Source organism: Rattus rattus, chromosome 12 (assembly GCF_011064425.1).
Source record: "Rattus rattus isolate New Zealand chromosome 12, Rrattus_CSIRO_v1, whole genome shotgun sequence".
Classification (NCBI taxonomy): domain Eukaryota; kingdom Metazoa; phylum Chordata; class Mammalia; order Rodentia; family Muridae; genus Rattus; species Rattus rattus.
This window is the reverse complement of record NC_046165.1, coordinates 19,684,062-19,700,800: the sequence shown is the minus strand read 5'-3', so window position 1 is coordinate 19,700,800 and position 16,739 is coordinate 19,684,062. Positions and strand designations below refer to the sequence as shown.

Below are 16,739 nucleotides of genomic sequence, written 5' to 3'. Positions count from 1 at the left end.
GCTAATATTTCCTTTAGAGTATTTGTGCCTATGTTTATAACACGTGTTAGCCCACACTTTAACTTTCTTTTTAGTATCCTTGGCCAGGATTTTGTACCAAATAGAAACCCGAAAGGTAAGTTAAAAGCCCATTATGTGCTATGATTTTATTATTATCTCCTATGACAAAGACAAAAGTCAATTCCCTAAGTTGGTAATTGGTTAAGCGCCAATAATACATTTTTCTTTCTTTTTGATTTATTTTATATGTATGTTACATACATGCACAATGTGCAAGCTTAGAGCCCAAAGAGGTCAAAAAGGGGCACTGAATCCCTACACTTTCTGAACCATACGGGTTGGTTCATGGAAACAAATCTGGATCCTCTACCAGAGTCAACAAGTGCTCTTAACTGCTGAGCCATCTCTCAGGTTCCCACGTCGCTATTTCTTACGTAAAATATTACCATCCATAGCCACACCTACTATTATTAAGTGTAAAAAACAAGACTTGCTAATAAGAATAAGAAGAAAAGACTATTCTGCTAAAAAAAAAATCCTATATAAAATTACTAAGAAGCTATCTAAAGTTTCATTTTTAAAATAATAAGCTCAAACTGAAATTTAATAATTTAATAACACTTAATAGTACTATAATAGAGCCATTAATAACCTAAATATTATTCTAAGTAATAATAATAATAATAATGAAATAATAAGTTAATACCTCTAACGGGTATTTAAAACAGAAAAGAAAAACTCATTTTAACAAGTATCTAAAGAGTTATGTATAAAAAAATTAATACACTCAATTTTTTCAATTAAGTATGTATTCAGTAAATCAGAGCATTTATTTACAATATTGTTTAAGAACACATAGGTATACATTTTATAACAGTAGCCAAAAAGAGAACTCTGGAGAGAAGAATAAGATTTAAAGCTTTATTTATAGTTTTAAAGAATCTTCTCAAGAATACTAATTATTTTTTAAAAACATCACTTAACCAATAGTAAAAATTATCTTTGCTACTTGGTGTGTGTCTGTGTCTGTGCCTGTGCCTGTCTGTCTGTCTTGTAAAATGGCTAAATTGACCCAGTACTTGGCACTGCCTCCCATTTGGGTTATGAAAACACTTAAAATCATGATTATTAAATGAGGTTACCATGCTGCACTTTTGTTCTGAAATTATTTTACAACCTTTAGCCATTATCTTCATAACTTCCTCACCCTGGGTTCCTGGTAACCATCACTTACTCTGCTCCATGAGTTCAACTTTGTGATCTTCCACATATAAGGATTAACAATCTTACAGGGAAACATTTTAAACAAATATCAAAGAAAAATATTAATCTATAATCAATGCTTTTCTTTTTTCTTCTTTTTTTAGATTTTTTTATTAGATATATTTCTTTACTTTCATTTCAAATGTTATTCCCCTTCTCGGTTTCCTGTCCATAAACCCTCCCATCCCCTCCCCCTCCCCCCATATGGGTATTCCCCCTATACATCCCCTTTACTGGCCCCCCATATTCCCCTGCACTGGGGGTCCAACCTTGGCAGGACCAAGGGCTTCCCCTTCCACTAGTGCCCCAACAAGGCTATTCTCTGCTACATATGCAGCTGGAGCCACAGGTCAGTCCATGTATAGTCTTTGGATAGTGGTTTAGTTCCTGGAAGCTCTGGTTGGTATTGTTGTTCTTATGGGGTTGCAAGCTCCTTCAGCTCTTTCAATCCTTCCTCTAATTCCCCCCCAAGGGGGTCCTGTTCTTGGTTCAGTGGTTTGCTGCTAGCATTCACCTCTGTATTGGACATGATCTGGATGTGTCTTTTCAGCATGCATTTTCTAGCTTCATCCATCTTATCTAGTTTTGGTGGCTGCATATATATGGGCCACATCTGAATGGTCGTTCCTTGAGTCGCTGCTCTAAACTTTGCTTCCATATCTCCTCCTATGAATATTTTTCTCCCTTTTAAGGAGTGGGAGCATCTGCATTTTGGTCATCCTTCTTCTTGAGCTTCCTTTGATCCATGGATTGCATCTTGGGTAATTTGAGCTTTTTGGCTAATATCCACTTATCAATGAGTGCATACCAAGTGTTATAATCAATTTTTGCTATAAACCCTAGTTCCTAGAAAGTGTAGCTGTTATTTTAAATAAGTCAATTTTTCTTGTACTAATTTAAAAAAAGAAAACTCAAAGTCTTCAGAGGAGTATGTACTAAAATAAATAACCATTAAAAGGGGGTTTAAAAGCTTCACATAGTCTCTCAGTCTCTGGATTTGTGTTGCCAAAACTGTACATCAGACCAAAATTTAAAATCAAAAGGCTATTAGCATCTCTATCTTATAGTCAAGGGAACTTGTTGAATGTCATGTCCAATGGCTAAATGAAAACCTGAAGTCTCTAAATGAAATGTAGCTCGATTTAATCATATAATCTCCCATTTAAAAAAATTCCAAATACAAATATCATTTTATATATAACTCTTCATAATGAAAATACATATGTATATATGTGCATGTATGTACGTATGATTTAAAAATACTTTAACAAATGAACATCCTATGATAAACTTAGTATCTAAAGCTAGAATGCTAGGCACCAGCACATTTGATTGACAGGGTAAACGCACTCCAAGAGAAACACCACAAAGAAGCCAGAGCTAGACACAGAGAGGTTAACATAGGTAAAGTGACAAAGACTGAGCTAAAAAGAAAGAGAGGACAAGACAGAAACCTTGGGAGACAGAGGACAGACACAAGACAATACACAAAAAAGGTACTCCTCAAGATAGAAAAAGTTCACTGGCACAGCAAAAGTAATAGAACAGCAACTACTTCCGGAGTGTGGGAGGAATATGGACTGTGAAGGAAACAAAGTAACTGTAGTCAATAAATTCAAATTTTCAACATTAAAATAGCAGGGACAGAATGGCAACAAAATGAAACTTAAAGAGGAAAATGACAAGACACTGGCTAAGATAAGGCATCCCAAAGCCAGAGAACTGAAAGCAGTAGAGAAAAAGTGGTAGACTATGAATACATGTACAACACCTTTAAGGCTTTAAGACTAAAGTCACTCCTAGTGGTGAGGTCTAGAAATTAAAATGTCCTTCTATATGAAAAATAACTCTTTTTTGGCACTAAGATGCCCAAGAAGAAAGTATGATACAGATTGAGTTCTGAATTTCCAGCAAAGCCGAGGTTTAACAAAGTAAACAGTATGTCAAGCAGCACTCTAAAGATCAAATGTTGGCAGGTCCACTAGACACTCCGTTCACTGTCAACAGGAACCCCCTGTAATCTTCAGTCTAGAAAGAGCAGGGACTAGAGATCTTTTGTGTTTTGCTAATATTCTAGTTTCATATAATTCAAATTAAAAAAAAAAAATGTTATGAGGGTAGTCCCAAACACCTAAGCATGAAAACAGCACACACCTATTTAGAAGAAAGATCCACAAACAGCTTCGACTATCTTTATTTACCTTCCTATTTTAAAAAAGAATGTGCTGCAAAGCTGTATATGAAAAACTCTCAGCAATAAATTTAAACTGCGATAATAAAATAGTTTACCATTCTTCCCATGTACAGACTACTTTTATAATAAAGCAAAATAAACATTACCATCTACAGTTTACCAGTAAGTAAGACTGAGGAAGGTTACGTGCACTGCCTAGTTATCATGCAGTTAGTAACAAAGAGCTGGAGATCACAGTCATAGAACATTCCTAGCTCATGATCCTTTCTATTAGACCACCAGAGTTTTCAATCTAAAATGCAATGTCTACAAAGAAAATAAATGTAATTAAAATAAAAAAGAATGGAGCACACAGAAATAAGAGAAGCAAGTATTAAACTGTTGATGTAAAAAGGAGACTAGGCTAAGACTTTTCTTTCTCAGCAAACAGGCAGGAGTAAGGAGCGACCCACACTATTAAGAAGCAGGAGTTTGGAGCTATGAGGAAAAAAAAATGAAGATGCCACCTGGAAGACATTTATAAAGCCAAGACACACACATCATGCTATTCTTACCTTTTCAGTTGCTGAAACAGATGGCTTTGATACAAAACCCAACCTGTCCTTCACAGATAACTTAGTTACATTCTAAAAAAATTAAAACGAACATATTCAGTGTTTCCCCAAATATATATTAAGTCTGTTGGGATTTTGAACATCCTGATTCTACTAATATATATTGAGTTTGAGCATAGCAATACTAGCCACAGAAACCTGGGCCTTTAAAAAAAAAAAAAAATGGGACAGAGAAACAAGGAGAAAGAGGAGGAAGGGGAATGGAAAAGAGAGGATAAGGAGGAAATACGTGTGGAAAAACAAAAAAGTCTTTAATATTAACTATAAAAAATTACAATGTAAAATCTGTCCTCAAGTAGGTTCCTTGCTGTAATTTTATATTAACAAGTAGAAACTGAGAATTTTAAAATAGACTTGAATATTTAAAATATAAGCCTGCTTCATAAGCTGAAAAATGAGTATCATGCATTCCTATATACATTTTAATTAGTGATTATTTAGATATGATAGTTTAAAAATAACAGTACAACATTTTTTGCATTCTGAACCTTCAGAGAATCTCATTATCTTATTCTACGAAGTAGGAATTAATGACCTGAAAAGCTAACATGGCATCCATTATCTAAGTAGTTACTACACCCTAACCCAATTTTGCACAGCATACCTTGAAATGTCTAGAGAAAAAGGAAAGCTAAATTTTTAAGACTGAGAGTATAGAAACGAGAAGCTGCCAATCAAGTATGGAAGTGGAAAGAAACAACATATGGAGAAGAGAACCCCAGTCCACAGGAAGTGATGCAAAGTACTAAGCAGGGCAAGTGAGTACTTAAAGCAATATATATCATCAATCAAGCACGTGTAACCTGATGGCTTAAGTCTTCCCTTCTCAAAAGTTCTCTGTTCACTCTACTGCATAATTATCAGGAGATAGAACTCTAAGTAAAAAGATAACAGAAAAAATAAAATTTAGCGTACTGAACTTCACTCTCAGGCAAATTTGTTTAAATACATCTCCACAAAGTAAAAAGAGGTCTTTCTCACGAGCATTAACTAGGAAAATGAATTTAAGATTAAAAAGACAGTGTTATGATAAAGCTAACTTATAGGTAGAGTCAAAAATATAAATACCATATTTCTGTGTAGAACATAGAATATTAGCTATAATTCTAGTTACTGAGGAAAATTAATTGATGGAGCGCCTATTTGACAGAACTGCTGATAAAAGCTGCTGTTTACCTGGGGAAGTTCTGAAGTAGCACTCTGGGCTTCTGCCGGTTCAACAGTACCTGAAGGTACAGGACCCAGCCGCTCTTTGACTGACTGCTTCACAACAGGTAAAATGGGCTGCTGGACTAAAGGCTGAATTACCTCAAAACAAAAAGAAAAATTAAAACAAACTAATTATTTAGTAAAGGAACATGAAGCATAACCAGGATGATTTTATACTCAAACTCAAGCGTTTCAGTTTTTCAATGTATTAAATTTTCTTTGCAAGAAATGAATTATAAAGTACAAAAAATTAAATTCATCATTGTTTAACAATAAAAAACCAGACTACTCTATAATACCACTCAAAAACAGCTAGCATTTTCTCTAAGGAGAAAAGTAGAAGGAAGGGAAGGAAAAAAAGAGTGCCTCAAAATATTATGTAGTGGTAAACTTATGCAACAGTAGCCACCATAGTGAGTGATTACTTCTCAGTAACTATTGTTCTAGACACTTCACACACACCATCTCATAATTCCCTACACTAAGATTAACCTCACAGGCTAATAACAGAACTGTTAAGAGAAGTAGCTTTCTCCAGCCTTTGTGATTAACAGTAGTAAAGGCACATGTCACATGACTCAAAAGCCTGTTTTAATATTGGTGAAGGACACCAAGAAACATTAGAGTTCCCATAAATTTCTCTCTCTGTTACCTTTGGTGAAGTAGTTTGTAACTGGTGAGTGGCTCCTTCTCTGTGCCAATAAACCTTAATAAAGCGATTATTTAATACTGCTTCTGTGCTTGAGATTGCTTTCTTTGCTTCATCATACGTTGCAAATTGGATGAGGGCGCCTTCAGGATCACCATTATAGGCAACCTAAGATTTAACACATTGAGCACAGTTTCCTGTCAGAGGAGTACGCAGCTTTACAAGTCAGTTTCTTAGGATCTCAAGATTTTAGTCCTTCAAAGATCTTATCCTCAAGCTCCTGACACTTTTATTTGTACAACATGCCAATCTTGTCATTCTCACAGTATTTCCAAAGAGCCTGAGAAAGTTCTTTGATTTGTGCCTGTTTGATTGCTTGTTTAATGAAATAAAAGTTTATTTTGGGGCCAGATCTGAGTAACCATGGCTTGAAAACACTTATTTAGGTTTTAGTGTAGAAGCAGTTTCTTCACATTTGTTAGTTTTACAGAACAAAGAAACACAGGTCAAAGCAAGTTATCTATGCCAGCAGTGTTGGTAAGTAATGTGACTGTGAAGAAATGAGGTCTAGTGGTAGGTTATGAGATCATTTAGAAGAACTGCCCTTGGGGTTGGGGATTTAGCTCAGTGGTAGAGCGCTTGCTTAGGAAGCGCAAGGCCCTGGGTTGGGCCCCCAGCTCTGAAAAAAAAAAAAAAAAAAAAAAAAAAAAGAAGAACTGCCCTTAAAGTTGTACTAGGTGGTTTTACATCAACTTGACACAAACCAAAGTCATCTCAGAGAAAAGAACCTCAGTTAAGAAAACTCCCTAAGATCTGGCTGTTCGTAAGCCTATAGATTTTCTTCAGTACTGGTTGATGGGAAAGGGCTCAGCCCATTGCAGGTGGTCCCATTTCTGGGTTGGTGGTCCTGAGTTCTATAAGAAATCAGGTTGAGCAAGCAATGAAGAGCAAGCCCCATGGGCAGCACCCCTCTTTAATGCATCAGCTCCTGCTTCCAGACTCCTGTCCTGCTTGAGTTCCTGTCCTGACTTCCTTTAATGATAAAATCATTTTCTCATTAAATAGCTTTGGTCATAGTATTTCATCACGACAATAACCCTAAATAAGACACAAGTTCTCATGGATCCCTGAGCTCTCGTGAGAGAAAGCTGTTCAGGGTCTCTGACCACTGACCATCTCTGACCCTCCAGCAGTCTTTAATCAGCCAAACAAACAGCCTCACTCAGTAGCAGCATCTCTTTCCTTGCTGAGTTAGCCCTCTTCAGGTATACCATTATAGTAACAGATACGATGCTAATGCAAAGTCCAACTTCCAAATCTTAAAATTTAAACAAATTTTCTATTTTTCTATGAACATTTTCTCAAGTTCTTAAAATAATTACTGACAATATTATTCCAAAGCTCTTACCTGTAAGTTAACCAATGTTCCAAATCGACTAAAATGTTCATTGAGTTTGCTGATATTATTTAATTCTGGAGGAACTTTCCTAAGTTCAAGTTTAGTATTTTCATTTCCAAATTGAACCTTCTTCTGGAAACCCGGGCTGTTTGTCCTATTAAAATTTGGTCTGTAAGCAAAAACCAAGTTGATCAATATATTTATAAAACTGATCCTAACTACTACAAAGGAATAACGTTTTACAAATCTTGTTCTATTCTGGAAATCTGCCTACTGAAAGATAAAGCTTTCATTAATTTTACTTATTAATATAAACATGACACCTGAACCTGTTATCCGTTTGGGGAATCTTTTTTTTGTTTGTTTCTGATTGTTTTGGTTTTTTTTTTTTTTGAGTCAGATTTCTCTGTGTAGCTCTAGCTGTCCTAGAACTCACTATGAAGATCAGGTTGGTCTTGAACTCAGTGATCAACCTGCCTCTGCCTCTCCAGTGCTGGGATTAAAGGTGTGAGCCACCACCACCCAGTCAGAGAGATAAAATTATTGGAAATACATACAATACTGTTGGTACATTAAAAAAACAAAAAACAAAAAAACTGTGATCCAATGAATTTACCCTTTTCCTTTAAATCACAAATTTAATCACAATACCAAATATCGAAACTACTCTTTCTACACTACTCAGAATAGCCCTAACTTCCTTCCCTTCATACAGGAAAATGTGTAAATGTCATACCCTCTAATATTCTGAATTTCTTCCTTTCTCCAAACTTCTTCCTTCCAGTGTCTCTTCAGCCCCCCTCCCAGGAGAAGCCCTTTGCAGTTCCTAACAGGAAGGGCCTACAAAGTCTCCCTCCAGATCTTTCTACATGCTTTACTCCTAATGACGCAGGACTCAGAACTATCCTGTGTGCAGCTCCTAGTCAGTAGCACATCTAACATTAGAAAAGGTTGTTTCTTTTAGAGGTGGAAGTGGAAAGGGGAAAAATTGTGTCCTCCATCACACCACTTTTCTAAGAAAACAGCTGTGTAGTGCCAAAGCAAACTCATAAGCTTCTAGAAAACAACCAAGATAATAACTGAGAACAGTCTACAGAGCAGCATGACTTTTTAAAAAGAGATTACATAGTCTCTAATCTAATAATATAGCAACAATCAACGTACAACTAAATTCCTCAATAGTCCCTGTCAACTTACTTATCAAACCATGTCTTCTTTGTAGGAACTCCAGGTTCCCCAGACCCAATAGTTCTCTTCCTTGATTCTGAGTCCACTACGATCCTCATGCTGCTTTTATTAGGAGGCTTCTCTGTGTCCAAACAGAAGAAAGTATACATTAATGTTCTGTGTTTATCTCAGAGACCTCTTTAAATCCCTATACAAATACCTAGCTTTTCTATCAAAATAAACATATCTTATAGGCAAAAGATCTAAATATATATTCAAATACAGTAATCCAGGGGAATTCTAGTCTTTTTCAGATGTGTTTTTTTATTTCACATTTAACTCTAAGGCTCAATGAATTTCTCATGCCGAAGTATTATGTGATCATGTAGGCTACAACTTTAAAGGTAAAATCTATGCCACTCCTCCAATCTGCCATTATTCTCGCTACAAACAAAAGCGTACAAATAAGTTACCTTAAGACAATCAAACTACCACTGCAAATTAGCAAATTGTGAAAGTACTGCTTAAATAGCAACATATTAACATAACTGAAATGTATTTTAAAAGAAATATTCAAGATGGAAATGTAGTGTTGGAGAATTGTAATCATCTACTACTTGGTATTTCACATGCATTCTACTGAAGTAATCCCAGGATATGTTTGCCTTACTTTCTATGAAGTGACCCCAGGATATGTTTGCCTTACTTTCTATGAAGTGACCCCAGGATATGTTTGCCTTACTTTCTATGAAGTGACCCCAGGATATGTTTGCCTTACTTGCTATGAAGTGACCCCAGGATATGTTTGCCTTACTTTCTATGAAGTGACCCCAGGATATGTTTGCCTTACTTGCTATGTAACCTGCTGTCTTAGCAGGGCTTCTACTTCCAGATTCCTCTGCCCACCTATTTAAAAATAAAGACAGAGGCTCTGATCTATGTCCCAGAGTCTCTCGTTTTCTTCCATTTTCTAGCTCTCCTGTGACACTTTAACATCCCAGCCACCCTTAATATTATACCTCACACTACTCCGTATTTACAAGGGAAACCTCAGAAAGTTTCTCCTTTCACTACTCTATTTTCTCTCTACACATCCCACAGCTGGTCCCTAAGAGATGTCTGCTTTTGATCTACCACACCCATTCATCCATTCATCCACTCAAAAGTGGCAGCTGCCCCCATTACACTTAACTTGTTCATGGGAGAAAAATAAGTAATGGAGGAAAGTATTTCATACTTAAACCTATAAATATTCAGGGATTTTTATTTATGTGTATATATCTTTTGCTTGCATATATGTGCACCACGTATATGCCTGGTGCCTGCAGAAGTACGTGTTAAATGTGAGCTGCCATGTGGTTGCTGGGACTGAAATCAAGCCCGTCTTCTGCAAGAGCCTTATGTGCTTTTAACATCAGTCACCAGTCCAGCCCTACTTCTCAGGCTTTAACTGGCCTCAAGAGACATTTGCTGCTGTATATTACTTCTCCTCGACATTATCAGCTCCGGATTTTTCAGGAATCCCTTTTCTTTTATGGCCTTTGGCTTCATTGTTTTCAGTCACCCATGTGACCCCTCCAGTCAGCTGGCTCCCTCCGTCTTGTCACCCTATAATCCTTATGTCCTCCCGTCAGCTCCTCTCACTCATCTTTTGCAGCGCTTCCTTCTCGGGAGTCTGGGGAATACGGGTGTAGAGTATGGTTTAACAAGAGAATCAACAAGAAAGCCTGTCTGTGCCTGTGTTAGTCAGCCATGCAGGACTCAGTGTGGTTCCTTCTATTACTCTTTATCTCCGTATTTATGATTTCAAATAAGAATATTTGGAAATTATTCCAGTCAGCTGTCTTCATAGAGCTCAGACTTAATTTAAATATTTCTAATCAGATGACTCATACATACAACTAAACTAAAAAATTAAACTTATTTCTCTACAATCTGTTCCTTGTGTGGCACATGGTATTACTAATTTTGTACTTGATTTGAGCCTTACATTATCGTCTTCTAAGTAACACATTTAGTGAACCATGGAGTCGCGTCCACTAAATGTCAATCTCCTCAGTGCCCACTACTGCTGCCCTAGACCTGCTTTAAAATCCTTCAAACGTCTTCGCTGTCCTCTGAACTCCTATAACTCTCTTCTCTCTCAGACAGGAAGTTGAGTTGTGTGCACTTTAGCCATCCCGTTTCTCTGGCTGGCTGACTTACCCTACACCTCTACGGCAGAACAGTGGGGGAAGATGGCACTAGGATCAGTGATGGCCACTGTGCAAGCCGTGGTCTGTGAGTAGCAGTGCACTCTCAGAGCAGTGCTCCAACAGGACTTAGTTTTATTTCGTTACCCACACTTAGCTCACTGGCTTCTATGCAGACTCTGAGCTTTCTGTTCTCCTTTTCCACTTTAACATATTTTTGTTATTTGAAAGCTACCAAACCCAATTAAATGTTTTCACCCGGCATTTGTTACACCTCTGTTACTTATTCAGATTTACTTGTGAAAAGTATTAAAAATATAGTGCTTCATGATAAACAATTAGTAAATGTATATAACAGCTACATGTACCACTCCCCATTAATATCGCCCTTTCTATACTGTTTTTTTCTGAATTAAATTGACAGCACTGGATAGTTAGTTCCCTTAAGCTACTAAACTCTTCTTCCTGCCTATATCCACCTGTGGGAATATCTATTAATATCTTCATAAGAAATATAAAATGAATTATGGGAGTAGTGGCACAACAGACCCAGTAGCATGGCCCAGACTAGACCACCTGCCACCATGCTGGGCAGGCAGAAGACTCCAGAGGTCTGCACACTGAATAACCACCTGTAGCAGGAACCACACCCTCCACCTCCTCACCCGGCCTTGCCCACTGCAACATCAGAGTGGGAGCACATTGGGTGAACTAGAAGGGGCAGTGCTGGGTGCAGAAGAGCTGATAGGCTGACCAGTTCAGGTCACCCAGGGCCAGATCCAGGGCTCTGAGTTGGTCCACTCCAACATCTACCTCACCTATGGACTGCTGGAATGAATAAAGGGGCCAGTCCTGCATAAACAAAGCAACAAGACTCCATGGCATAGAGTAATAACAGGATATCTGAGAGGAGTCCTGGTGCAGACCCAATATTGATAGTGTAACAGGAGTCAGAGGCCTCAAACCAGACCAATGACTCACTGCAATGAGCATTTAGAAGTAAAGAGGTGTGGATAAAAGGGTACACTGTAGGACACAATGTGACTCGCTACAACTCCCATGAAGAAATGGGTATTTTGTTATTGATTTTTACTTTTTATTGGGGGAAGGTTGCAAGGGTGAGGGCAGATATGAAGAGATAGGGAGATGAGTGGGGTTGGGGTGCATGCATGGTGTGAAATTCACACACAAAACAAATAAATTAGAAGTATAAAAAATTAAGAATTGTGAGGGCAAAAAGGATTATTAGAATTCCATAGTATAAATGGAAAGGACCTAAAATGTTTTTATTTAATGATTGCCCCACACTAAGATTTAACATATGAAGCATAAAAGTCTAATTATCAAATAATATCAAATAAACTAATACTATGTTCAGGCTACAAGAAATGTATAATTACAAAATTTACACTGTAGCTTTTTATGCACCTGTCATAATCTAGAACAGGAAATTTGAAACCTAGAAAGGGGACTGATAAGAACATCTAGGGATGAAAAGACGACTGAAGAGACCTGGCATTCACCGTTTCAGTGGGTTCCTAAATCAGCTATCAACTTAAAAGCAAAGTTATTAGGTAAAAGGTATGCCTAAAGTATCACACAAAATATACACAAAGTATCTAAATGGTCCTAAAATAATCACTGCACGATAAAGACACGATGAGAAAACACATTCATATTTCTAAGTGTACATCTATCTCAACAGGAAGTGCTTCTTGCACCATTCACAGAGCTGAAATTACCATAATGCAAATGGATATGTGGTAAAATTTACATACAAAGGATTTGATCTCTTCCTTCTCTCAATCATAACTAGGAATTAGTCTGACGCCGGACTGAGTTTAGAAACATTATTACACAGCAGCAGAATACATTTATATAGATTCAAAAGAGCAACGCATGAGTGAAGTAGAGGTTACCAGTAATAGCAGGGAATATTGAGAAGGCTTTTTAAAAATGTTGGGGTGGACAGGGACCTCAGCTGTTAAAAGGAGTTCTACTCTTGTTCCAGATTACCTGAGGTCACCAGAGATTACCAGAGGTCAGTGCCCAGGGCCCGTATCTGGCAGCTCACAACCGCCCACCAACTCTAGCACCAGAGGAACTAATAGCCTCTGGCTGACTCGTAGGGCACCTCCACTCACACACACACTCACCGCCACACAGAAATACATAATTAAAAATATATTTTTTTTTCTAAGTGCTAAAGTGACCCAAAGAAAGAAAGAAGGTTTTTGTAAACTAACCAGTGTGGGAGAGAGATTCAGAGAATGAATAAACACTACAAACAACTGTAATCTCAAGGGGCTACTTTTCCATTATAAGCAATGTGTAGGAAAGCTTCTTTTCCTGCTACTACTCATAAGAATTATTAGATTCCCTAGGGAGAATTTCAAAGTATACTGGAAAGAATACGTATGAAGAGATTCTGTGATACCTTACGGAAGGTATAAATTTGAATTAAAATGTTCCTCACACCTTGCCACAACATGCTTTTCAAATATATAAGATATTCAGAATCTGACACATTCTAATATATAACAATAACAAAACCTCAAATTCTAAGGAATCCTAAATTGAGTAATCCACAATGGACACTGTTATTTAAATTGGACATTTCTATGCAACTGGAGTCTTGATGTAAGTTCTAGTCTAAGAACAGCAAGGGGAAATCTGGGGATGCAAGATAGTTTCACACGGCATGACTAAGAATAAGAGACCTTGTTCTGCCTCCGTAATGTTTTGTCTCCCAATCTTCCATCTGCATCTGTAACTGCTACCCTGTTTTAAACTGAGAGGAACTCCAGCCACAGTTTAATGCTAGTAAAGGACTTCTGCTGCCCTGGCTCAGTCTAAACTTTAGTTTCTAACAACTTAGCTAAAAAGACTGTCTCTCCTAGAATTTAAAAGATGAGTCAAGTACTAGCCCTTATTTCACTTTACTCAAAAGATACCTGTCAAATTTTAAGATCTCTAGAGTACAAAACATTGCACACAGAGCTTAAGTTTTAGGTAAGTTCATTATCCAAGATAGGACAGGCTTTAGGAGTATTAATATTATTACTCTCATCAGTGCCTCTCAATCTTCCTAATGTTGTGTCCTTATGCTGTGGTGATCCCTAGCCACTGAAAATTTTTGTGTTTCTACCACATTAGTGTAGGGTTGTTTTTTTTTTTTTTTCCTCGTACTGTTATGAATTGTTTTGTAAATATTTTTGAGATGGGGTTTGCCAAAGGAAGGGGTCATTACCCACAGGTTGATTACCAGTTTTAGGTGAACTAGTAAGATCGCAAATAAAACAAGGAGTAAGAAACAAACAAGTTATCTAAGAAACACAGCAGACACTCATGACAGACTAAACCATCAAGTGAGCAAGAGCCTCATCCCTCCTTAATGCTCTCCTCCTCCTCCGAGGTTTTTGTTGGTGGTGGTGGTGTTATTTATCTTGATAAAGATCAACCCAGGGCTTTGTGCATGATAAACAAGCATTCTACTTCTAAACTACGCCCAATCCTGCTTTCATGGAAACCAGAAAGATTGACCATAATACCTCTAGGCGGTAAATCCATGTCCCCAGATGTTAGTCCTATCAAGTTAGGCCTTTGTGCATGGACTCTGTGTCTATACATAGGTCTGGAAGTGTTTGTTATGCTTGGAGCTTCAGGATTGTAGCCATCTGTATCATATGTATCTGGTAACAAAAAAACTGTAATTAAACAATTATAAAAAACCATTTGGTGACTTTTAAACACTGATAATAGAAAAAGTAAGCAGCATAATTTATTATTAATAAACATACAACTAATGTATTTTAAATATATAGTAGCTCTATAAAAACTAAACAAAGCAAACAAACAAAAAAATGATACCAATTTAAGTCTTCCAAACTATCTCCTAACTGGGTAATTCAGTATTAATTCATCAAGTCCACCTCCACTGTATAATTTTAGTTGAGAAATGTGTCCCTTATTTTTAACTCATTAGGTATTTCTAAAGCTTTGCTCTAAAAATGCACTGTGAAATTCAGAGGGGCCAAAACTGCACCTGCAGTAAAGAGAGAGGGTGGAGCAGGAAGAGGCTGGTGGTGGATGCCGGTTGTCACCACGGTAGGAACAGAGCTCGTCGCAGAGTTAGGTGGCGCATCCATGCCAGATGGCTGCAAAGGAGGAAGTGGAGGAGGTGGTCCTGTCAAAACCAAAGAATAAGAAATATCATCTGAAAGCAAACAAACGAGATAAATTATTATACATTCAAATCTGATATTCTTTTACCAAGCAAAAATGTTTTCTACAAAAAGCAATCTCTTAACAAGTAAGTTAGCGGGGTTTTTTTGTTGTTGTTGTTGTTTGTTTCGGAAATATTTAAATCTTTGGTAAACTTTTAAATCTATTACAAAACAGGTTTGATGTAAACTATGAAGGACTAAAGGTAAAGAGATTATTATAATGTATGTAATTCACAGGCTTTTACAAATCACAATAAGTTTACTAAAGGCTGAATCATGCATGATCTTGCAAATGGGAATACACTTGGTTTCTATCAGGCATGTATAGGCCTACTTTACAAATTGTTTTAAAAAAACAAGCATAAAATCATTAATTCCACAAAAAAGACTGTAAGTGAACAACAAATGATTAACAGAAAACAAATCTATCTTCTGACCTGTGACAGGTGGCAGACTGGGTGGTAATGGACCTGGAGGTGGCACAGGGGGTCTAAGATTCACAGGTGGGGGTGTCAGAATTGGAGGAGGTGGGGGCAGCCCAGGAGGAGGTGGTCCTTCAACAACAGGCGGCTGCGCTGGGAAAGGCAGCATGCCTGGCAAATTCACATCTTCTACAACGACTGGGTCACTCCCGTGATCAAAAGGACACATGTCTCCTCTCATACAAAACCCCTTTTCTGTAAGGAAAGTGACATTGGAAATAAATGCAAAAAGCACTAGAAATATAAACTACTATCTCTGAGCTAACAAATGATATCAAAAATAAGATTTTTAGTATTGGGCAAAATTATAATTTATATTTTTACAAGGTCTCTTCACTGTTAATATAAGCTATTATCAACTAATATTCTAAACATATGCAATAAAAAGAAAATTGAAATACATGTATTCAGTAAGTAAAATAATATATAACACTTTTGGCAAATATGCCTCTATATAATACACCAATTACTTAACTATCTCATAACACTAAAACCATACTGCAACTATAATTTCAATATTAAACATAACCTTTTATAGTAAATCCTTAAACATCTTTGATTCTCTTTGAAAAACATCTTACATGGATCCTAAATATATTTCAATACTCACTGATTTCTAAAGAATGATTTAATCAAAAATATTTAAGTGAGCTGATTCTTTGAAAAGTAACTCAGATGGTATTGACTGGTTTTTGGTCTAACAATATTATAAACTGTTATGAATTAGCAGTGGAAGATATTACAGAACTCACAAAGTAACCTCTCCTTTCCAGTATCCTAGGTAAACGCCGTATGAAGAAGTATACAGTCTAAACAAATACTTCAGGCAGAAACTTGTACAAAATATATATGTAAAAAAATCCATACACACAAAATAAATTAGGCAAAATTACAAGAAAATACATCATAAAACAGTTATGTGACTTACCATCATAATCTCTACACCGTTTCTTTGGCATTGGTGGCCTTACGTAAGAGTTGTGATCCACCTGGTCTTCATGAAATTCAGACCAACTTTCGGTAGTGTTATTGCCATGATGAGTAGGAGCAATCACGGTTATGGTGCTGCTCAAAGTCGGTACAGGATAGTGGCCAGACGAAATGTTCGATACTGAAGAGACTGGTGTATAGTTATTTTCTAACGGATCAGTTCTATCCAGGTCATATTTAGGTTTCACCAGGTCCCTTTCTGCAATAAAATATAAATAACATGTAAAACTGTTTCTTAAAAGAAAAAAAGGAAAAATAAAAAACCTCTCAGGTCTAAAAAGAGCAATAGTTTTTGCTAAACATAGAAAACAGTCCAACTTTGCACAAACCTCCTCCTTTAAAAAATTCCTGAAT

The 16,739-nt window shown here is 36.9% G+C and overlaps 1 protein-coding gene across 6 annotated transcripts in view; it reads right to left on the bottom strand.

Annotated features, from left to right (window-relative positions):
* Rbm26 (RNA binding motif protein 26) overlaps window positions 1-16,739 on the bottom strand; it is an 80,966-nt gene that overhangs the window by 31,581 nt on the left and 32,646 nt on the right. For 3 of the 6 annotated variants that reach the window (XM_032917874.1, XM_032917875.1, XM_032917877.1), the window contains exons 6-14: window positions 16,324-16,584; window positions 15,351-15,590; window positions 14,733-14,903; window positions 14,239-14,379; window positions 8,526-8,637; window positions 7,338-7,497; window positions 5,933-6,097; window positions 5,248-5,379; window positions 4,012-4,083 (exon numbers count right to left, since the gene is read on the bottom strand). In XM_032917874.1, the coding sequence (XP_032773765.1) occupies window positions 4,012-4,083; window positions 5,248-5,379; window positions 5,933-6,097; window positions 7,338-7,497; window positions 8,526-8,637; window positions 14,239-14,379; window positions 14,733-14,903; window positions 15,351-15,590; window positions 16,324-16,584 (1,454 nt within the window). The remainder of the gene's footprint in view (window positions 1-4,011; window positions 4,084-5,247; window positions 5,380-5,932; window positions 6,098-7,337; window positions 7,498-8,525; window positions 8,638-14,238; window positions 14,380-14,732; window positions 14,904-15,350; window positions 15,591-16,323; window positions 16,585-16,739) is intronic. The other 3 variants (XM_032917876.1, XM_032917878.1, XM_032917879.1) reach the window with 3 other exon arrangements.